The 25,427-nt window shown below is 29.6% G+C and overlaps 2 protein-coding genes across 3 annotated transcripts in view; one reads left to right on the forward strand and one right to left on the reverse strand.

The window, feature by feature from the left end:
* The window catches only part of LOC130669157 (neurogenic locus Notch protein), a 152,709-nt gene that overhangs the window by 45,082 nt on the left and 82,200 nt on the right, over positions 1-25,427 (forward strand). For both annotated transcript variants that reach the window (XM_057471900.1, XM_057471901.1), the window contains exons 3-4: positions 20,700-20,968; positions 22,564-22,759. In XM_057471900.1, coding sequence (XP_057327883.1) covers positions 20,700-20,968; positions 22,564-22,759 — 465 coding nt within the window. The remainder of the gene's footprint in view (positions 1-20,699; positions 20,969-22,563; positions 22,760-25,427) is intronic.
* Positions 1,410-7,861, reverse strand: LOC130669159 (uncharacterized). The gene is made up of 3 exons (XM_057471903.1): positions 5,862-7,861; positions 3,660-3,948; positions 1,410-1,797 (listed from the first exon to the last, which is right to left on the reverse strand). The coding sequence occupies exons 1-3, from the start codon at positions 5,954-5,956 to the stop codon at positions 1,606-1,608; spliced, it is 576 nt and encodes a 191-aa protein (XP_057327886.1). The 5' UTR covers positions 5,957-7,861; the 3' UTR covers positions 1,410-1,605.

Genomic DNA, 25,427 nt, shown 5'->3' on the forward strand with positions numbered 1-25,427 from the left:
CTTCGTCTTCCAAACTGTAATTTTATTCCACGCAATGAACCATCGGAATCCCTGGTTCACCTGTTTTATGGTGTTAGTAGCTGGACCTTTGAGAAGCCACTGAAGACCTTAAAAGTTTATAAAAACTCCCTCGTCCTTGTCTTATTTCGGGGAAGTCCAAAAAAAGCCGTTTGAATTTATTCTTATTTTACTTTTTATTCTCAGCCTTTTTTTTTTTCATTTTACTCATCTTTGGTAGCGCAGAGAGGGAATTTTATGACAAAATAAGTAAAGCTACTCATCAAGTCTTGGTCGGAGGCTTTACTACTTACTGCTGATTCGAAACTTGGGATTTGGTCGCCTCCAAAAGAGGCCCTCATCGAGTTTACCCTAAAGCAAAACCCGTGGGCCTTTTGACGTGTTATTAAAGAGCCTCAAGGGTCTACCACACAAACTCTCTCTTTCTCTTGTTCATATTATATTACAGTAACTGGTTCAAACTTGTTTCTAGTTTAAAACCAATTCGTCATTCTGCCACATTTAATACATATTACATTTGTGCAAAAACAATTTTTAAACCTTGCAATTTTTTTATTTCAATACTTTTTACATATATCTTCCGCCAAATATCAAATATTTTTATTATATTTTTTTTAATGATATAAATGTTTCGATTATTGTCTCGATCTTTTCGCAATCTCTTATATTTTCTATTTATTTTATCATTATTCCTCAGCCGATATATGATGATGCTTTCCGATTCTGCGGTCACGAGCCGATTCCGAAACCATTATCGCGATTAGGCCTCCGTGAGTCCGCTTTGCCATCTCCCATATGCTCTGTGCCCGAGCAACGATTATGGTAATGATACGTTCCAATGAGAGAGAAGATATCGAAAAATTTCTTTCGATGATACCGATACAACGATACATATATATACATATATTTTTTACATCTATACTCAACCCTTAAGTCCTAAACGAATTCCAGAACTCGATCATTGAATTTTTACTTTGATTTGCGATATACGTGATTTTTTGTTCAATTGTCTGACCTAAATTATTGTTATTATTTATTATTATGTTAAATTTCATAATTTGCATATTTAGTGATTTAAAAAAATTAAATAGGGTAGGGACAAAATAAAAAATTTTTTAACGTCCTACGAAGGAAATTGTGAGTTTCTAATTATTATTCATGAATAAAAAAAATAAAATTAACTTAAAAGAGTCTGTGTAATATCTTAGTTGGTAATTGGTCCCCCCCTCCGCATACTCATCGCTATTCATAGGTGTGTATCTTGAGTAAAGATAAAAAGCGAATAAGGATAAGGATAAAAGGATGTTGAAAAAAATAAATAAGTTAAATAACATTTAGTATATATATTTCGTTAAAGCTATTTCACGAGTTACAACGACGTACGTCATTAGTTAAATTAATTTCATATGTTAGGTTAGAGAGTCGATGTATGCAGATAATTTAATTTTTATTAACGCTTAAGGTCAAGCCTAAAACGTAAGAAGTTCAATTAAGTTTCCATAGACGCATAGATCAGCGGACCTGACTAAACAAACTTTTAATCGTATTTTACAACTTATATATATTATATAGAAAGAGACTAATTAATTAAAAAAATTTGGTCTTGATACTTTTGTACATGTCCCAATAATTCATGGGGACTTCTTTCGAAACTTCAGCCATCCCTTGGAGAATTAGCTTTTTATAATTTTCTGGTACACAAAGTCCGGCAGGATTCATCACCAATGTCAGTTGTGAGCATGTAAATCCAGGGCAACACTTATCATTAGAGGGGAAACACTGAAAAAAACAATAACAATAATAATACAACAACGCATAAGATCACAAATTAATCAAAATTTTCTCAATTTATTTCATATTGTTAGCTTAAAAATAGTTACACTGTTAAAAATCCGGAGTGAATTGGGAGTGAAATAAAATCCGAATTCACTCCAGATTCACTCCGCCACTCGGAGTTCCGGAGTTTAAAAAAAAATCACTCCGCATGCGGAGTGAATTGGGAGTTTTTTTTAGCGGAGTGATCTCGGAGTGACGCGGATTTTATTTCACTCCCAATTCAATCTGGTCCGGAGCTTTAATACTTAAATAAATTTATATTAATTTATATGAAACTGCTAAACAATGTGTGTGTGTGTGTGTGTGTGTGCATGTGTGTGTTTGAGTGTGTGCGTGTGTGAAAATGTGTGCGTGTGTGCAAATTTGTGCGTGTGTGCAAATGTGTTCGTGTGTACAAATGTGTACGTGTGTTCGAATGTGTGCGTGTGTGCAAATGTGTGTGTGCGAGTGCGCGTGTGTGCCTAAATATGTATATGCTTATGTGTGTGCATATCAGCTGATCAATAATGTAATACGCGAATTTTTACTTCGATTTTATTATGTGGAGTTATATTTTATTAATAATATTTTCAAAACTCCGCTCCGGAGTGAATTTCACTCCAGAGGGATTAAATTAATAAAAAAATTATCTACTCCGCGAAAACTCCCCTGCGGAGTGAATAATTAAAAATTCATTCACTCCGCATTCACTCCGCGAATTTTTTACAGTGTATGTTTAAATCCATGTTTAGCCAGTCAAATAAATCAAATTACTCTCTAAAAACGAATTAGTAAAGATCACGTGACAATCACTATTTAGCAGTGGATAGTCACTTATTGCCAGTGAAAAGTATGTCACTAATTCAAATAGTGGTATACTTTTTACTACTTAACAGTGAATAGTTACTATTTTTACTATTTAAAATTAAGTATTAGTATTATATTGGTATTGATTTGGTATCAGCTATAGTTAGACCAATCCGGATTAGGGACTTGAAATTAAATCCCGCGGAAAAAAAATTCATACGACTAGCACGATATAATTTTCTGATATTCACGATACTGTTTCAGCTGTTGAGAGATTAGTTTGGTTAGTTAAGTTAAAGATACCTATCGTGGTGACAACAATAATAATATCGTAAATGGTACTAGAATGTAATGCTACGACAGCTATCCAGATTGCTACTAAAGTTATACATATCGTTCCCTTCACGAAACCTGCTTATAGTAACATGTTAGATGCTTTCAATCACAATAATTTTTTTAATGATAAGCACACTCTTAATATTAAAATGTCTCATTTCGACTAGTTTCAAACATTCAAACTCTGTTTTCCTATACGAAAAAAATATATATCCGTATATATCCGGGCCAATCTGCATATATGAGACATACATTTTTATATATGTCGTTTATATGCAGATTGGCCGGGATATATCCGGATATATATTTTTTTCGTATGGGGATGGAAGTAATTATAAAAAAAATATAATTTCGTGGTGGCACGGAATAAAATACGATTTAGATTTCATGTAATTTCAGTTTCTATTCTCATCTGAAATCGTCTCTTTATCTCTTACCACACAAAGTACTATTACATACTGAGAAAAAAATATATATGCTGCGAACTATCTTCAATGATTTCTAATGAGGTGTCTTTTACTCAAATATTTGTCGTCGTTGAAGCAACGGCGACTTTAATGAGAAAACTAAATCTAGTTCGTAGCATAAATTTTTTTTCTCAGTTTATCATTGATATAATATATATTTTTCTTTTGATATCATTGTATTAAACATAATTAGGTTGATAATTAACAAATACTCACAGGCAATTTTTCTCTTAGACAAAATTCAGATGTGCTGGGGTTATTGGAATTTTCTAAATTTTTAAGATTATCAGAATTCGTCGTTGATTCGTATGATTTTGTTGTCGTTTCCATGGCTTTTTTTGTCGTTTTCATTGCTTTTGTTGTCGTTTCCATTGCTTCTGTTGTCGGCTCTACCAATTTTGTTGTAGATTGAGGTTGTTTTCTAAGGTTATTTGTGATTCTGGCCGCTTGCTCTTTCATTCTTAATTTATAGTATGGATCTTCAAAATTTTGACCCATAGCACAACTGAGTAATGCAGAAAAAGCGAAAATTAATAAAACTTTAGACATATTTATTTTTTCTTTATTAAAACCAAATAATAAAATAGTAATTGGTCTATTGCTCTTCAACTAAACTCATACTGAAAAACATCTACTTATATACGCTGTAAAATAAGAGGGAAACATTAAAGTTTTGTCTACGAAATTCCACGTCATTATTTTTTTTTTTTTTTTTTTTATAGCAAGTTAATGATTAATTCGACCATTTACGATAAGAATTATTTTCTACGTCAATTGAGGTGATCATCGTATAAGACATTAAAAGTCTTTAACTAGGAATAAACTGATAACAGAAATCAATTTTTTAAGTAGTCTTTTATAACGCAGAGTCAATTAAAAATTATGTCTCAAATTAGTTTTTAATAAAATTTTTAAAGTTGATTTCTTATAAATCTTACTGTAACATTGACCTTTTTAATAATCTATTATAATTAGTCGAGTAATACTTTAGGTTAATTCTTTCACATACATTGGAAGCCCACAAACACAAGTAAAATTTTATTGTTTCAAATTATGAAAATTGATGCGCTTAAGATATACTTTCTACAATTTGAAGGAAATAACAATTATGTAACGTTGTATATAAAATCAATTGATCGACATTGAAAATTTTATTACTAATGTTCCAAGTAGCGAATGTTGATACTGAAACGTTAAATTATTATAATTTCATTTTTTTATCTACCAAACAGTAATTTCTTCTATTACTTGTAACATGATTTATTTAAATTTCAATATTTAAATTAAGATTATTAGAATTTATTCTATAAAACCACGAAATTGCTATTTGAAATGATATTAAATTGTGACCACATTCGAAATTTCTAGCCATCAATTATTAATTTTTATAATTCATTTTTTTGCGTGCATTGGTTCGAAAAATACTGAAAAAATAAAAATTTTTTTTTTGCACAAAAAACAAACAATATTTATACTTAGAATACTTTTATTAGTTGTGTAAATTAATAATAATCATAATTACATTAACTGTTATTTATTACACGGTAATTTAATATAGAAACGCTTATCAGCAGAATCATGGGTCACGCCCAAGAAATTGGCACGGCAACAAATCGGCATCTGTATAGAGAAAACATTTAAGTAAAACGGCCACCGCGATATATCAGTATAGAAGTATTATATCTATATATATATATATATTTATACATCTAATGCAACGTAACGTAACATAAGAGACTTTAGCGTGTCACTTCTCGCATGGTTGCCTGGTTAAATCGCGTTCGCTTTATTTTACTTATTTCGTTATTTCTCACTCACTTACTCTTTAAACTCTTAATAGTAAAGTTAGTTACTCTATCGTATGCAATAAGACGTATGTGCATATACTCAGGACCGTTATCACATCGAGAGAAAATAGGCGAGAAAGAGAATAATAAAAGAGACAGGAGGTCGGGGCGAGGCTTTTGCTCAGGTGAAAGCTTGAGAAACTCCCGTAACTTACTCTAATGCGATTAATATAAGTTAACTGAGGGTGGTCACTATATACATTTATTATATATTTTAACGATTATACAACGTCATTCATTCTCATTAATATATACAACAATAGATTTAAAAATCCATATGATTTATTCGGGTCAAATTAAATGAAATAATCTTATCAGCTTTATTATTATTAACTTTATTTGTAAATTATAAAAATAATGCAATAAATAACTTAATATATTCCGAGGGTTTAAAATAATCTTTTATGATTTACGGAATTAAAATAATGACTTGCACAGTTACATCTTAGATTAACTGACGCTTCGGTTGATTATCAAGTCGTTAAGGATCGTCGCATTGAAATTATATTGTGGGGAAAAGGAGCTTATGTATGTATATATATATATTTATATATAATAAAGGGTATGGTACCTGTAGTAACACTGGCCGATGACCTCGACACCTACCGAGCATATACAGACATCTCGGAAAAGAAGCGGGACAGCGTTTTTGTTCTTCTTCTCCATCCGGTGCACCCGCAATGCTCTTTAATTTCATTTTCTTCGTCAAACGCGACTAAAGAAGTAAACCCGGTACTGTTTGAGTACAGAGAGATCGAGGACACACGTCCTGTACTTCAACTCTTGAGATTCCGCTTTTGATGACTGTTCTTATTCGATCCCCGGTATTGTGCTCCGTGCATATAAGTGCACTGTCCATATTTGTTCAGACTACTCTACATTGTCCATCACATCTGTTTAAATGTCTCGATACTCTTCGAGATACATAAATATGTAGTATACATATGGAGTATCAAGTATCTTAAAGTTAAATGAATTTTAAAACCATTAATTTCATTTTCGATTTAGATTTAAAATTCAACAATAATAATAATTATTATTATTTATTGTAACATTGTAACGAGCAGCCTAATTGGAAAATAAGAAGTTTGTATTACTTGGTACGTCCAAGGATTAATTGAGGCCGTGTGTGCATGATTGTCCAGACTAACGGAGTATCACGGTTGACCGACTATTAATTGGACTTACATGCTCTGACCTCCGAGGAACCACTTGAAGAAACTCTTTCAACACTCCCACCCTTGTTTAAACCGCTTCATTTTATTTTGCTTATTTTTATTTTAATTTTAATTTTGTTTTTTTTGCTATATTTATTTTATTCCTCTGTATAAAATACACCAGGGGTCACTGATCCGATTTCCAAGAGTCTCGACTATTCATGAGCTTCGGCATCAACCAGTATACCACATACATAAACATACCAACACATATATGTATATATATATATATATACACATACCGCCAAACATATCTATACAGATATATAAAGCATTGCAGGGAAAAATAAAATTAAATTGTGCAGTAGTTTCATATCTCCCACCACCAGTTTTCCCACGCGTGTCTGCTCCCTTACATTGCCGATCTTTTTCCTCTACTTTGGTTCCAGCGTCCTGCCGTCTGCTAGAGTAAACTCTAATCCGGTTTCTCAATGAGCTTTTTAAGTGTATTAAAGACATTTTATTATGCCATTAAATAAAATATTTATTTTTAATTTAAATTAAATTTTATTTTATAAAAATTTTTTTTTAGATAATTGAGGTTGTCAACAATAATAATAATAGAAGTAATGAAAAAAATTGATTAATAAAAAAGTAATACATCAAAGGAGAGACCAATTACGATGCCAATTTGATCAGAAGTTATTCCTGTTTCACTTTAAATTAATCGTCATTCCAAGGAGTGTCGTCTTCTCGTCTCTTATTCTTTCTCTTTGACACAGCAGGCAACATTACATTGTCTTTAGACTATGTGTATATATATATATATATATATATATGTACATATGTGTGTATAGGTTATTTACTTGAATTGTAGGTATATCAGTACATGAAGTTGATCCACCTTAAGTTGATGATCAAGTCAAGTTGTTGCCGTTGGATTTGCTGCTCTGGTGATGGCACGTTTGTTTGAATCCAAGTGCCAGCACGAACCTAGAGCTTCTTGTCGCGCTTTCCCGGTACCTTCTTTACTCAGCCTACATAAGGCTACTTTACCAACAGCCTTAACGTCTCTTGGGATTCCACTTTTTTATTCTTTAAATACATATATACCCGCGAGAAACATAAACGATGACCAAGACTCGATGCGTATATTTTTATTTTATCTTTTTTATTTTTATCAACATTATTTTTCAATCATCCATTATATCCCGTTTCGATTTATCATTTCCGTTTATTCTATTTCATCTGATAATTTTTTTTATCCACACACTCAATTATTATTTTAAATTCTGATAACTTACAAATTTACAATTTTAGCTAAAAATTTATTCAATACTTTTTTTTAGCAAATTTTATTCTCTACAAAAAAGTTCCTATACAATTTTTTAGTAATTCTAATATTTTAGCCAAAATTTACATTTAAATGTGACAACAAAAATACGTCAATTATTTCGTTATTGATAAACTTTAAATTAAATTTCTGGCTAAAGTATTAAAGATACAAAAAAAATGCACAGAAACAATTTTGTAGCCAATTAAATTTCCCACAAAAAAGGTATTAAAGACCATAAGCGTAAATTTAATAGTTTCGAAGTTATAAGCCTCCAAAAAGTGCCTCGTAATCAGTTGATTTTTTTTTTTAAACCAAAGCAATTCAAAGACGGAAGTTTAATTAGCAACTGTCGTGTGAATTTTTAAATTTAGTTTTAGCATAGGTGATGTCGGATGCCAAGTCAAATGATTTTATGCCACGATCACGAAGAGCCGATGGCTCGTGTTATTTGGCATACAGTATATAGTAATGCCCGTATATAAAAGAGTAAGAGTGAGAAGGAATTAAATATAGAAAGAGTTGAAGATACAAATAGAAATTAAATAGTGGGGATGAACATCTTAGGTACACGACGAGTATCGCCCTTAGGGTTCTATAGCTTCTGTAACTGCCAATGTATAAGGATTATATTCGTATATAATACTCCTATGTACTCTCTCAACTCAACTCTACTTGACTTGTTCGAGGCCGGGGAGGTCTTTCGTGTACGTGATTGAACGTACCTATACGATTTACATCGCAATCGGCCCTCGTAATCACCAGCCTCCTCGAACTAGTCACTAGTCTTGTTCTGTGGTAACCCTTTACATACATCCACACTATCTCTTTATATATATATATATATATATATATATGTATACATAAATGCATGTATATACTTATACATAATCAAGACCGGACATACACGCATCCACCTCGTACAAGATCGTTAGTAACGCCGGCGAAAAGTATTCTATCGTCAATTTAGCACCTTCACTTTTAACCTCATGCCGTTCATTTTATTTTATTATTTTAAATCTAACACAAGCTAGTGTGATTTATTAGTTAATTTAATTATTGCGTTACAACTTTTATTTATTTTTGCACTTGTATACTGTCACTTCTCATTTTTATTAACTCATTACAGACAAAATATGAGAACATATCTGAGTAAACATTTATTTATTGTCTTTATGTATAATATATGTTTCCTAGACACTTTTTTCTTTTTTACAATATATTTTATTTTAAATTTCTAATAAAGTTGTCAGGCACAATAAAATGGCGCTAACAATTTAATAATTACATTAGCCAATAAAAAAAAAAAATACTGTTTAAAAATTCAATTACATTGACATTTTTAAGCACATGGTAAAAATTTGAATACTGACTAAATTTCCTCGCGGTTACAAATTTTTTTTTTTAAATTTTCTTTACGATTCGATAATTTAAATTTTGCACACGAAAAATTTTGAATAAAAAAAATTGATCCTCATTTTCAGTTTAAATAATTTTTATTATCAAATAAATAATTTTTAACTTACGAGAAAAGAAGAGTCGCTTAATTTTTTTGGCGTTTTTAAACTCGGCAAATGTTAAAAATTATTCAAGTATTGTAATATTGTAAAAAAATATATACATATAAATATAAACTGAAAGACTATTTCTTATGTGTGATGTAATGAGCCTTTTAGTCACTGAACCGGGACTCATTAATTTTCGTACGTCTTGGGAGTTTTTAAGCGTGGGACGTAAATATACTCAATAATGATAGTTTTTTTATTTCTTATACTTTTTCTTCACTTATAATCTACACAAATGCACATTTAGATGTACCAGTAACTTTCACATAAACTATTTTTTAATCCTGTTTTTTAAGGGTTTGGTTAAATAGAAAAGATTTGCAATTCGTAGTTAATAGCTCAGTAATCGTCAGGTATGTATATATCTAAGGACCACAAGAACAGTTGCCCATTAACAACGATTCCTGCCGCATGCCCTGGATTCCGGGTCTCTGGAATCCAAACTAAAGGCTGTGGCTGCTGGTTAAACTCCCGAGAGTTAATTTCTTGGTGGTCGTTAACCCCTTGCTAATATATATATATATATATACTATACTATTATTTATTTATTTATTTGTATAAATACATTTTATTTTATTAAAATTTCAAATTCCTTTCAATGTCTAGATTTATGAGAGAAAATCTTGAGTGGAAAAAATTTCTGTTTGTCATCTTTGCATCCTCTTATCTTTTTAAAAATAATATAAAAATATATATAAATGTACAAACAAAATATTATATCGCTAATAGAATTCGCGAGGTTTTATTTACCAACTACTTAACAAGTTTTGTTTGCTAATTTATTTTTTTTCCATTAACATTTTATTTTTATTTTTTTGAATAAATTTTCAATTTTGCTTTTTAAAAAATAATTTCTGGACACGTTAAATGGATTTAAAATTCAAAACAGTTTAACAAAAATTATTTTTAATTCATCCAAGTCTGTACTCTATATATATTTCTGATAAATTAATTTTGTTTTTGAACGTAAAAAAAAAAAAAAAATATGTGCCATGATGTCGATTTATTATTACAACAGTAAGAGTTAAGACTCGTTGACACGACACTCGTGAGGTCAAACAGAAATATTCGATTGTTATTAGTTCTTGGCGTCGATCTATTATACCACCCACGCATCTAATGAGTCAATAGATATAAATTCAATAATATAAACCGTAAAAAAAAAAAAAAGTAATTTGAGTAATAAATTCCTGGGTTTATTTTTTGTTTTCATTAATTCATCACTGACATAAAATCATAAATAACAGCATAGTCTATTCAATAACTATATATATATATATATAATATAACACTTATGACTTTCAGCCTTTTATTTATAATTTTAAAAATTTTCTCACGAATTTTGTTATTTATTTTTTCTTAACAAATGCTAAAAATATAAATGCATCTACAGTAAAAAACACTTGAAAATAATTATACATGTTTTAATTATTTGTTAAATTTATTAAGACATGTGACAACTAATAATAAAGTCATTTGTATTTATTTTTATCTCGAGTGTCTATAAATCAGTGACACTAATGGAAGCCATAAGTGAATTTTGTAGAACCAAAGGAAGGGAGGAATTGGGAATTCTTGTCTTTGTTACATATATTAAGTAGTTTGAGTAATATGTATACATATATACATATATATGTATATGTATATAAAAATAAACTCATTGGAACCTGTTGCTTAAGTACTTTTAGTGTACGTATTTAAACCCAAGATCATGCGCACTCCAGATGGCCAAGACCTGTTGCGTACATACACTCACCCACTATCACATGTTGTCTTCTCCGGCGTTTCTGCTTAAATTTTTTTTTATCAACAAATAAAAAGTTATTAAAAAAATGCTATTCCGGGAGTACTTATTCGACGAAGAGATAAAGGGTACAAAAAAAGTAACAAGTTACGAGGGATAAATAGACGTAAAAAATTGTTTTTTTTTTCTTTTTTTTTTTCAACAAACGTGTTGAGGACACATGGCGCTTTAAGGGAATGTATTTAATGTCGTTAATGTCAACTATAGCCTGTCTGCAACCAGTTGTTTTTTGCTTTATTACTTATTATTTTAAAATAATTTTTTAAATAATTTTTATAAAAGAGAAAAAAAAATGATTTGGTTAAAAAAATTATTAGAGTAATTTTAAAATTTCATTTTTATTCTTAATATGAAAAAGAAATATTTTAACCTGAATTGTTTTCTTTAGCTTCACTTACTCATTATTACTACTATTATTATTATTATTATTTTTTTTTTTTTATGGACCGTCGATTGAAGATAATAATGCGCGGTAAAGTATGATGATAAAAAAATAAAGATGGTGGTTGCGATCGAAATCGAGTGTCGAAGTGTAATAAGGAAGGAGATAAAGACCCGATGAGCTTTATACACATACACATATGGGTGTAGACACATGTGTACTGTAGTAATGTATATAAACTTGGTCGGCAGTTCTTGTTTAAAGATGCCCACACGTGGCTGACAGACGTGCGAAACTTAAGTCTTATACGAATCTCTCGTTGGCCTAATTGGCGGCTTGATGCTGCTGCTGATGCTGATGCTCATGCTCTTGGTTATGTTCCTGCAAACTTGCAGCCTCGCGACCCGAATTGCCGATGATTTTTCGATAATTAACCCCACCATTCTCGGCACATTCGATGCATCGATCGATTCCATCCTGTCTTAAGACCATCCGACATTCCTTACCGTCGTTCTACTTTCATCCACTTTTATTTTTTATTATTTTATTTTTATTAACTTTTATTATTTTTACTGAAGATCCTTCGATGCAATTCCTTCAGAAGGTAAATGATTAATTATTTTAGATTATAAAATATAATACATGATAAGAAATTAATTGCCTTTATTAGTTCTGACGTAAAAGCTCTGAAGATAAATTCATTAATTGAGCATCAAATTATTTCCTTTTTAATAACTTTTATTACGCAGCTTATCAACCCTTATTATCATTATTCTACTATTTATAATAGAGGACACCAGGGCATGATGGGTTGCCCCAAAAATTTTTTAAAAATAAATGAGACTGAAGTTAGCCGACATCCAATAATTTTTAGATTTTTTTTTAAATGATAAATTATAAAAAAAAAATATTTGAAAAAATTTAAATTTTTTATTTTTTGGTAATTAATTTGTTAAAAAAAAATCCACAAATTGTTAATTGTCTGCTAACTCCAGGATCATGAAAACAAAAATTTTTATTTTTAGAAAATTATTTTAAAAAAACTTAAAATCTACAAAAACTAATCACTCACTTATTGTATGTTCCCTCATGTCTCGGCCTCCCTTAAACAAAATGTTAGAAAGGGTTCTCATGGTAAAAATTTTATATCTGTCTTTCGTCATCGCCAGGCGTGTCTAGTTTATGTACGTTATCGTATTTATGTGCGGGTATAGATGTTTAAATTATATAGTATATTATTAAATATAATCCTGTATATAATATATGTATTGTATGTGTATGTACATAAATAAATATATATATGAAGTGTAGGGTACAATATGGATAAAATGAAAGATGCAAACGTAATCGTTGAGACGTTGGGACCTCCTCAAGTGTCTCAAGAGTGAAAGAAAGACTTGAAGGCGAAGGTCTGGTTAGCAAAAAAAAAAACCTGTCTCGTCTCTTCTGGAAATGCTTTCACAAAACCTGGGTAGGCTTCTTCAGAGCTTGGTATAGATATAAAAAATTTTAGTATAAGTTGGGTTTTAAATTTTTATTGTGTGTCGCAATTTGTTATGCCCAAAAATTCACTTTTTTACAAAACGATTTATATTTATATCGCATGTGTATATCGAGCAGTAATTTAAATTTTATTATCTTGTAAAAAGAAATAGGTTGATTTTTTTCTTTATCAGACTTAAGTTATTTATTTATTTAACTTTCAACAAAATTGAAAGTATATTAAAAAGTGTTGTCTAATAATAAATTAATAAAAATTTTTCGGCTGAATCGTTAAAGTAATCCGATACTTTTGCACAGTTTTTTATTACACACGTACACATACAGATATATATATATATAATTTAGTATTAGTAATAAAACGTATATGCAGGCGTTTTTCTTCACTCCTTCTCTTGTACTATACATAAAACCATGGACCACAAGCATCATGGAATGAACACTCAGCCATCATACAACACAACACATATCATTCAGTCTCCCTCTCAACTCGTGATCCGGATCTGCTTGAGATCTGTTATGTTCTGTGTTGTATATATAGCATGTATGGTCCTCTGGTATCGTACTCAGCTCTCTTGTGTACACCAACCCGCAGTCACACAATCCACGTGGGAAGAGACTCTCCTCTCTAAAACCATTTGATGATCCTTCTACGTTCTCTGCAATACAACACAACCTAAACTTTAACGTCAGCTCCTTTACCAGATACCTCTTCATGTCTTCTCATCATTTTTTTTATCCAAATTATCAAGTATTTTTATCAATTCAAAAAAAATCCATTATCTTTATCTAAGAAATTTCAAATTAAATTCTCATTGATAATTATTTTATTTCTTCAACTAAAAATTTTTTATTTAAATAGTTAACTATAATATTGACGGATTATTTTTATTTTTAATTTAAAACCATTAGATTTTTATTAGTAGTATTTACTAATTACTTTTTATGTCAAATTAAAGATTAAAAAAGTTTGAGATAAAAATTGCCAATTGGAGTCTTGTTGATTTGTCTTTAGTTTATTTTATTCTCAAGACCAAGTTAAGTAAAGGGGCTACTGTCATCCTCATTTCTGTCCTCTGCTATACACATATATCTATATGAAAATGTATACATATATATATATATATATATATATATATATATATATATATATATATATATATATGGCATAAAAGAGTTAAAAGGAGAGTCTCATCGAGACGAGAGAAGCCATCCAAGTCCATTAACATTCGGCACGGCAAATTACAAGCCAACGAAGGCTAATGGAGCCCGCCCGTTTAAATAAAGAAAGACAATAAAGAAATGTTTTGTGATAAAATAAAGATACGAAAATTTTTAAAAGTGGGTGGTAGATAGTACCACTACATCAACTCCCATCATCACAAAATACACGACAATTTTTTCCGTAAAAAATAATCTATTTTGTTTATTATTTTAAACGCAATTATTTGTAATAATATCAAATTATTATTTTTTCTTATAAAATAATTAAAATATTCATTTATACACTGTAAAAAATTCGCGGAGTGGATGCGGATTAAATCCGGAGTGAATGCGGAGTGAATGAATTTTTAATTATTTACTGCCCTCGGAGTGAAATTCACTCCGCAGGAGAGTTTTCGCGGAGTAGATAATTTTCTATTAATTTAATCCCTCCGGAGTGAAATTCACTCCGGAGCGGAGTTTTGTAAATATTATTAATAAAAAATAACTCCACTCAATAAAATCATATTTAGACACACACGCGCACTCGCACACAAACGCACGCACACATTTACACACACACGCCCACATTTGCACACATGCACACACGCAGATATTTGCACACATGCACACATTTGCACACACACACACACACACACACACACATTGTTTAGCAGTTTAATATAAATTTATTTAAGTATTAAAACTCTAGACCGGAGTGAATTGGGAGTGAAGTAAAATCCGCGTCACTCCGCAATCACTCCATTAAAAAAAACTCCCAATTCACTCCACATGCGGAGTGATTTTTTTAAAAACTCCGGAACTCCGAGTAGTGGAGTGAATGCGGAGTGAATTCGGATTTAATTTCAATCCGAATTCACTCCGGATTTTTTACAGTGTAATAAAATTATAGTGATAAATATTGTTTCCGATGGATAATCAATATCAATGGAGCATTTATCTCTTTAAATCTTGAAGCTAATCATGAAATTGTTATTGGACAATTGGAATCTACCATCCGCAATCCACTTTTGTCTCGTCTTTTATCTGAGTAGTTTAGTCCCGACTCATCAGAGTTCATCAGCTCATCAACCGGCGTACATAAAAGCACTTTGAGTCGGACGTAACCGAGCCAGTGCAAACAATTTGGCACGTCAGGTCCATATACACGATGCAATGCAGAACTAGTGAGTGAGCAAACGAGAGTAAAGTGTAAAAGAAATAAATACCGGTGACTCAGGCTTCTTACTTAACTCTTCAGTAGCTCAAAAACTCCCATCTGCGAGATCGACGCACATGTATTACGTGTAAATGTCTTTTCTCAAGACTTAGTCTTGTGTGTGTCGCCGCGTTTAATACGATCAGTGAAGCGTGGTACGCACCTCAGATCAACCAATAACAACAGCTGTCTTCCACCTTATATTCGTTTCTTCTCCTTGCTGTACCTTTGCTTCTCGCTTATACATTTATTTTATTTTCGCTTATATATCCTCTCACCCCCTACAACATCCTTTTATTCTTCTTTATTCACCTTCATCACAAGTAATTCGAGCTCGTGCCAAAAACAAACCCAAGGAATTTATTTCCAGACCAATATTTTTCGTTAGATCTTTAGTCGATTCACTTTTTTAATATTTTTTCAACAATTTATATCTAACATAAGAGTGAACGCGCGGATGATTTCTTATTTATTTAATCTCCTCTGGGTGAAATTTACTCCGAAGGGTCGGAGTGAATGCAGACTAAGAAGCTATCAAGTAACATATATTTAATTTTTGTGTTCACTTAATTTTTTACCAGGCTTGAATAAAATTTTATTAAATATAACAAAACTTTAAAAATTTAAATTTAGTAATTTCCAATAATAAATCTTAATTAACATAAAAAAAATTCTTCCATCAGTGTAAACTTGACGACTATGGTTATTTTTATTGATACACTTTTTTTATATTTATGAGAATTTTTTTCCCGCATAGTAAATTGTTTGCCCGATTGATAAAATCGTCCTTGTAACTTTAATTTAAACTCTCCAACAATCCCATTTATGGCACCAACTGTCGCGTTTTGCGATCCATGCTGTGATGGAACTCGATATAATAGTAGTTTTAAAGTAGCAAGAGTTTGTAGTGTAGAGAACAGAGGATAGGAAGGGAATTGTGAGTTGAGTGATCTTGCTGGTGCTGCAATTTTTATATTTTTTACTCGCTTTTCACTTTCCTTGTTTTCAGATACAGATTATTGCTGTCTAAGTGGAACAACGGATTTATAATAATACTTTACTACAAATTATTATTTTTTTTCCAAGTACTCGATGTTATATTTAAAAAAAAAAAAAAATGAAATTACTTCTCTAGTTCCAATACATTTTTTCTTCGAAAACGTTAAACTTTTTTTTTCCCATAAAATAAAATAAAATAATTATTAACTTAAATATATTTTTAAAAATACCAAAGATAAATTTAAAAAATATTTACGATGTAATTTAAGTTTCCAAAGCGGCCCGTTTTTAATTTCCGATCTTAAACTCCAAAAAAATAATCTCATTGAATCGATCCTTATCCCGTATATCGTATAATACATGTTTAATTATTTTAATAAAAATCATCGAGTGCATCTCACGACCGACTTGAGCAACTAAATCGCCCACGTACACCCAGCACGTGATTAAAAATATATGTAAAAAAAAAAAAATAACAGTAATAGTTACTATATTTTATTAAAAAGAATTCGACTGGGAACACACATAAATTTAATGGCTTCTAATCTAATAAAAATACACGCAAGTAACGGTACCAGCTGATAAAAAAAAAGTATTATTTAAATTTATTTAAAAATTTAAGTTCAAAAAATACTACAGAGTATTTATAATTTAAATATTGAGATTAGATTAGCAATTTTTTTGACTCTAGTAGTATGTAGTAAATGTTTATTTTATTAAATTTTAAGGTTTATTACATATACAATGTATATAAATATATATTGTTGTACACCCATGGAGTCACGCTGTAGGTCGACGATGTATGCCTGCAGCGACGAGAGACTCCTGTCATAAACATTTATTACGTCTTACGCGCAATGAAATATTTTACAGCAGACTTCTCGCGCCACATGAATATCAGCTTCCGAACTTGTATACTTTTTAAAAATAATTATCATAATCCAATTGTTGAATTATTAAATTTTTTTATTACACAACTTTGGATTAAAATTAAAAAAAAAAATTGTTTTTTATTACTTTTTTATTTATTTAATAATTTAATACCCGATATTACAGTATTAAAAAAAATAATAAATTACCATAAAAAAAATATTAACAAATAAATATATAAAGTTTATAATACTCTTCAATAGTACTTGGGAGTTTCATCGATTCACATTTCGATGCAAATTGCTTCCGACTAATGCTGGATCGAGATTCGAGAACTCAAAACTCGACTTACAATAATCTCGATTCTATATTGAATCACTTAAATAAAAATAGAAGTATTGAATTAAAATAAAAAAAAAATTTATACAACATCATCATATACATATATATAAATATATATATTATATATTGATATAAAAAGATAATGCACATAATTTTGTATTTTTATATTTAAAATTGAATATTGATATGTAACTCATTCGTTAAATTACATTCAATACTATTCTCAGCAATCTATATCTACATATATTTATATAGATAACAACATTCTTGAGGGTATGATAACGTCTAAGGGCTAATCTTGTGTCGTATACTCGACAATTGATTGAAACTAACAAATCTTTTGTTAAATTACCATACAAATGTCAACTTAATTTCAATGCTAAATGTAAATTTTCAGACAAAAGACTTTTTATTTAAAGAATCAAAAAAAAAAAGAGTTTGAAAAATCCAAAAGTGCCCATCTTAAACGCTCATAATATAATTTAAATAATCAATTTACTTTTAAGTATTATCGAGCCACGTATTTTTTTTTAGAAAAAGCTAAAAAAAAGTTTTATATATTTAATTGAAACAAAATATTTTTTTAAGGTACAATACCCGCGATCCTTCTTTACTTCACGAAAAAAAAAGTTTACATGAAAAAAAAAAAATAACTAGCCTAATTATTAGGGGAGGGGCAAAAGGGGGTACTTAAGGAAATACCAAGTTTTCGAGGACTCAAATACGCTAAATCTTTTTTTTTTTAATGATATTCAAAGTAAATAGAAAAAATTTTCAGTTACCGTTGAAAAAAAAAATTTTTCATTTCTGCGGGCAAAGTGGGATACCCCCTAAAAAAGGTAAAAAAAAAAAAAACTTCTGGATTTTAAACGAATTTGATTAAGTTGAATTTTTTTTTAAGTAATTTACATGAAGAAAAATTATATTTTACATGTTTATTGGATACAAAAGAAGAAAAAAACATTTTTAATAGTTTTTATCATAAAACAAACGTCATTAATATTTTTCAACTGACAATTGACTTTTGAAAAAGTTTATCAAAAAAAATTCAAAGTAACGCTTAATTATATTTACAGAAATGATTTTGGAATGTTTAAAAACCATTTAAAATATAAAATTTTTTTTATCAAATTTCGGGGGTACCCCGTTTTGCCTACCCTACCCCCTTTTGCCCCCCCTTCCCCCATATTCAATTTTAAATATTAATTTTTTTTAAATGCTCTGCTGAATGTCGTTCATAGTTTTGGTCGAAGTTAAATCCGTCAGCATTCCCGTTATAAGCATTTTGCTCACAGGACACTATTTAAATTGTAGGATGTCGCTGTACTGCAAACTAGACACTAAAAAACACGGAAGTGCTGAAGGGTTAAATATTATTGCACACCTCGAACGCAAAGCGGGCAGGTAGTGCTCTACTGTCGCAAAATGTCAAGGCAGAGTTGCCACCTTTTTTCGACTATCACGTCACTGTTGATCTTAATATTCAATGGAAAAAAAATGAAGTAAAAGCATGCAATCGAGATGTTCAAAGAACTCTACACATATATTCGCGGAAAAAAAATGGCGGAGTTGCTATTAGTTGAAACAATCAGTTTTGGGTTTTTATTTAATCTGAACGTAACAATAATGATATTCGAAAGGGTTTCATAGAATTGAAATCTAAAGCTCATAAAAAAGTCAACGTGATTCATTGTCTTCAAAGAGATATCCTGCTACACATGTATAGACCGACTGACATTCAAGATAAAATTTTTCAGTTAATTTTTGTTTAGAGTCTAAATAAATGAATTTATATTGTCATAATTGCTCATTAGAATGTCCTTCTGTCATAAGTTTGCTTTCTTACCATATACGTACATTATAAAGTGGAAATAATTTAAGCTGAGTGAATTGCGATTTTTTTTTCTGATGATAACAGAGCACTTTCTCCGCTTCGCGTTCGAGGTGTGCAAAAAAACATTTTATCTTTACTATATATATATATAAGCGACTTGTCTTTTATGTTTAGACATTTTGATTTTTTTTCTCCATTATTTACAGCTATCATTAAAACTTTTGAGTTATGATAGGTGTACAATTTTCTGGAAGGACTTTAAGAGTCTGTTTTAACTGGAAATTTATTTCATGATCATGATAAATTCTCTGCAACAGACTCAACAAGATTTTATGCTAGTTATAGTTAAGGAATCAACTTTTGAATTATCTTACCCTTTAATGGAAGTTGTTACTATTTTAAATAAAAAATAGTAATAACAAGTGTAAAGTAACAATGTGTTACATTAAAATTTTTTATTGTATTCAATATTGAAGAATGCTGGGGGTATTAACAAGTAAATCGTTTTAAAAAATTGTTTAAGTAGTTTGCGGGTCTGAAAGTAGTACGTAGTAAGTAATAAGTAGTGAGAAGTAAAGATTAAGGTAATGTTGAATAAAAAAGGCATAGTTGTGTCTATAAGTTTTCCTTAAGCTTGATGTGGATAATGCAAGTTTGTGAAGCCTTTTTGCGGTTGTATTAATGGAGGCTGTAGTTGCAGCTGGACGAGAGTAGAACTTTATTGCCACTGAATCGTGATTGATTCGCGGCCGCGTTGTTTTACTGTATACGCATCATGCTCTAGGTAAATAAAAGACCGAGCTCGTGGAGTTTTCTGTCTGTCGGTTTATATGTACCAGCAACATATGCGCATTTTCTTCCTGCTTTGGAAAAAATATACCTAAATTGCTTCCTTTAATAGCCACCTGGTTTTAATTTTCTACGCATTTAATTTAAAAAAAAACTCGTAAATGAAATAAAATTTTATTTTATTAAGTGAAGAAACCCTTAATTTTTATAAATATGTACTTTAATTAAACTGGTATCTAAACCGTTAACTTTAGCGAATTTTTTACAAGGACTTATTTTGTTGAGAATTTAATTTTCTACAAAAAAGGTATGAATGACTTTTTCCCTAAAGTTGATGGTTTAAAAGCTACAGGCATTTGAATAAATACATTTTTAAAAAGTCAGTGGATAATTTACTTTTTTTTTGTTTCAGCTGTACATCAAAGTTTGTTGGAGAATACTGTCAACATTTAAATCCATGTCACAAAGGACCAAGATGTCAAAATGGTGGCTCTTGTCGTGTAAAAGAAAATCCAATTGGTACACCGTCATTTACATGCGACTGTCCATTCGGTTTTAGTGCAAGTCTTTGTGAAATCGCTGTTGATAATGCATGTGATTCATCTCCATGTTTAAATGGCGCTTCTTGTATTCTACATTCACTTGAAGACTACACTTGTTCTTGTACATTTGGTTTCACAGGTATACTATTTTATTTTTATTTAAAAAAAAAAAAAAAAATTATCACAAAGAAATTATTCATTTAAAATTTATCAACAAAACTGTTTTTTAAATTATTCTGCTTTTTACTTTTACTTTTATTAATTAACAAAAAAAAGTACACAAATAACTGCTGGAAAATAAAAATTATTTGTATATTAAATTACATACCTGTTATTTAATGAAGCGTACAATTTTCTAGGCAATCTAGATTGAATTGATGAATCATGCCAATAAAATTGCATGAGTTGCAGGACCTTGTTCGTAATATTTATTTAAAAAACAAATAAATAAAAAAAAAATGTCTATATATACATCGGAGAAAAAAATAAAATAATCAAATGATAAATTATATATATGTAAATATAATTATATGCATTAACGTTCTATTAATACAAATGGATATCTATGATTGTGATTTGCGTAGGCTACTAATTCAAGGCAAAGTTGATGCAGATTACTTGATCACATAAAATACCATTATTATATTCTTATAATTATCTTATGTGATAACTAATAAGGTGTGACCGGATCTCCACTAATTGAAATATATAAAAAACAAATAATAAACATTACAAGTTATGTGAGAAATAAATATTTTGCATAATGAAATTTTTCAATATATGTTTATAAATAGTATATTTATAATCAGTCATATAAAAATCTAAAGTGATTGTATTCAAATAGTTGAAGGGTTTATAAGAAGCATAATTCACCTGTTTAATGATAAAAGTAAAAATTAATCAAGATAACGGATGAAGATTGTTAGAATAAAGTATCTTGGTGGATATTGCTGATTAGCGAAACTAATTACACGATACTTTACTGTGTACGTTGAATTCTTTTAAGTATCTTTGTACTAGTGTTAGTGTGTCTTGTACACAAACAAGCAAACCCCTTGATTGTATGGTCTATAGGATTAAATACAAAGGATTTGCCGCAAGCCTCCTCGTTAGCAATTATTTAAGTAGCCAGAGTTTAGATTATAGATTTATTTTATAAAGAAACACGTGCCATTGTAATTTTATAAATAATTATTTTTAATTTATCTTTTACGTTATTTATTTTTGGTTTATTGTACAAAAGTACGGTTACACTAATTTTCGGATATAAAAAATCAAAATATTATATAAAATTTCTAGAAATTTTTGTTTTCACCTTTTTTAGGGGGTGTCCCATTTTGCCCGTAAAAATGAAAATTTTTTTTTTTTTTTTTTCGGCAACTGAAAATTTTTTCTATTTATTTTGAACATCATTAAAAAAAAAGATTTAATGTATTTGAGTCCTCGAAAACTTAGTATGACCTTAAGTACCCCATTTTGACCCCCCCCCCCCACCCCTGTATCCTTTTACAAATTATTACACGAAACGATAAAAAATTTTTGCGTCAAAATAGTCATGTAAAAAATTATTTTAATAATTCCAAAATTGATAAATTATTTCTAGTCTGTCAAAAATTATTTGAATATTTATTTGTGATAATCGTGATAATTCATTTCATAAATACGCTGGGTAAAAAATAATTTTTCAGCAAAAATGAGTGAGAATTTTATTCATTAAAATATTTTATTTTCAAGGACAATATTGTGAAAGACAAGATCACTGTTCATCATCGCCCTGCAAAAATGGTGCAGAATGTCAATCACTTGATGATGGATATCAATGTAAATGTGCATTAGGATTTGCCGGACCAACTTGCGCCGACGACATTAACGAGTGTGATCGCGATCCGTGTATTTACGGATCCTGCCATAATACTCCAGGCTCATATAAGTAAGTACACCACAACAATATACAATATATATATGCAAGACAGATATTACACGTTGTTTCAAAGTACATATTTAAAAAGACGTTTAACGTTGATCCTTTTATACGTTACATCGTTAAAACAACACGTTAAACCCAATAGTTATTATATAAACCACAAATATAAAACAGCTTCCGCATGTCCAGTGAGTAAAGCACTCGTCCGTAAGTTTAAATATAATAACTTTAAATATATTATAAAGTTAAATTGTGTTTTTCTCTTAAACATTACCGAATAAGGTTTAATTTATATTTTATATATTTTTTTTATTTACAACTACTTATTACCCTTGAACTCTAATACTTTTATTGGTTTTCATTATCGTTATTTTGTAGTTTAACATCAGTGATTACTTAGTATAAAATCCTTGTTGTTTTATTATTTTATTATTTGCGGGGGCAATCTTTCATGATCACCACAGATGATAGACCTAGTGTTCTATGTAATGGGTTTTCTCTTCGAGTACAACTCTAAGTACGACGTTAAAGCTATGTAAATTATACTGGTGAACAATAAAAGACATTGGTACTCGGTACTTGGTACCTGGTGATCAATGATCGGTGCTCGGTACAAAGACTAAAAGACTAAAAAAAATTGAGTAGTTTGCGTCATTGGATTCAAATCGTACGGGAGTGTCGCTTGATTTTGTTGCAATTACCGATTTATCATGGACCAACCATATAACCGATGGATGATGACGCGGGTGGACAATCTTATGGATCATTATCGATTATAGATAATTCGATTCGATGGTGCTTTGACGAAGTAATTGTCCGGTGAAATGAACAAATAGTAGGTGATTCAATTGTATGGGTGAATAAATAAAATTATTTTGAAATTTTTAATGATATCTTATTAAGTATTGAGTACACGCTGTCGATCATCAAGACCTTTCTTTTAGAAAATTTAATTGCCAACAAAATTGTTTATGTGAATTTTTATCATATCTTTGATAGTTTTGTTATTATCTTAAATAGAGTAGAGGTACAATTTTTTGCTACTTAAGGACCAGTTTTCGACACAAAAAATTAATTCAAATAAAATAATTTATAAAAGACTCAATGATTTACTGAAAAAACGATTTATTTGAGCCAAAGATATCGTATATTTTGATATGGATAAAATATTTAATTATGAATTTCATTGCGTGAAATAAGCAATTTATTTGTGGTAAAGAAATGATCCAATTGCTGCAAATATATGTTAAGTATCGCCAAACTGTCCGTTATTCGTCACAAATTTAATATTTTTACCACAAATGAATGATATATTTCAGTCAAATTGTGAAATTATTTGAATCTACTGTGATATTTAGTTGTACCAAATATATTTATGTGTGACTAAGAAATATTTATAAAAAAAGCCACCAACAAATTGATTTTAAAAATGTGTACAAAGATATTTTTATTAAATTCTTATAATGGAAACTTTATTTTTTACTTCTTCATTATTTAAAATAAAGTATTAAATGACCAAAAATGGAGCATTGGCTACAAATTGTACTTCCACCCTATAGATTTCAAGAAGGATTTTAAAAAAATTGATTTCTCAAACTCTGAATTTATTTTATGGCTAATCTATAAATTATACCAAAAATTGTTAAAAAAATTTTAATAGAAAATTAAATTTCCTACAAAAATAATTTCTTTAATTTTTTTCTTAAAGTTGATAGTTTAAGAGTTAGAGGCATATAAAAAAAATGAATATTTATCTAAAACAATATCAAGTAATTTGTGTCACCTATTTATTGAATTATCTATGAAAAAAATTTAATCTCGATTGTTTAGGATTAAATTCACTTTAAAGGTTGACCTAAAGCTGGCATAGCTGGTCCCGATACTCCCTTGAACGTATTATTAAATAATTACAGCAAATCGAGTGACCTTATGTCGACTGAGGGTATAGACTGATAGGTTACACGGTTAGTTGCATAGCTATCTTTGATAGTTAGTCATATATATAGTATATACCTATCCGTTGACCGATTGCACTCACGTGCCCGCAATGAGACACGTCGGGAAGCCACTGTAGATCCTGCTCCCACGAGCTCCGTAAAATGCTCTCTTAAACTAAGTGTGTAAACTTGATAGTCACGGTGTTTTATCGCGACTAATTTAATCACTACGCAATTGTTATATTAATATTAATATTAAATTTTTTTAAATATAATACTTGTCTGAAATATTTTTGTGCCGTGAATTTTTATTTTTCATTAAAAATCTAGTTGTTCAGGCAAATAAACATTTACTTTAATTTTTACAATAAAATTTATTGTTTCTCGGAATTTTCATAAAATAAAGTTTTAAATAATTTTTTAAGTCAGTTGAAGAATTTATTATTTTAATTATAATGGAGTAATTAGACACAGACTCCAGTTCCGAATGCTATAGGTACGCAAGTATGTTTAGGGCAACATACTTCAGGATTTCCATTAGATGAGATGCTCGAGCACTAGAAAAAAATCATTTATATAATTTAAATTAATGATTGAATGAAATAAAGGGGGTAAAATGAGCGTTTTTTTTTTTTTTTTTTTCAATTTTACGGGAGAAAAAAATTGGACTATTTAAAATTTTATAGATTTTCAAAAATTATTCTGTTAAAATTTAATTCCATTTTTAACAGGAAATT

This window comes from Microplitis mediator, chromosome 5 (assembly GCF_029852145.1).
Source record: "Microplitis mediator isolate UGA2020A chromosome 5, iyMicMedi2.1, whole genome shotgun sequence".
NCBI lineage: Eukaryota > Metazoa > Arthropoda > Insecta > Hymenoptera > Braconidae > Microplitis > Microplitis mediator.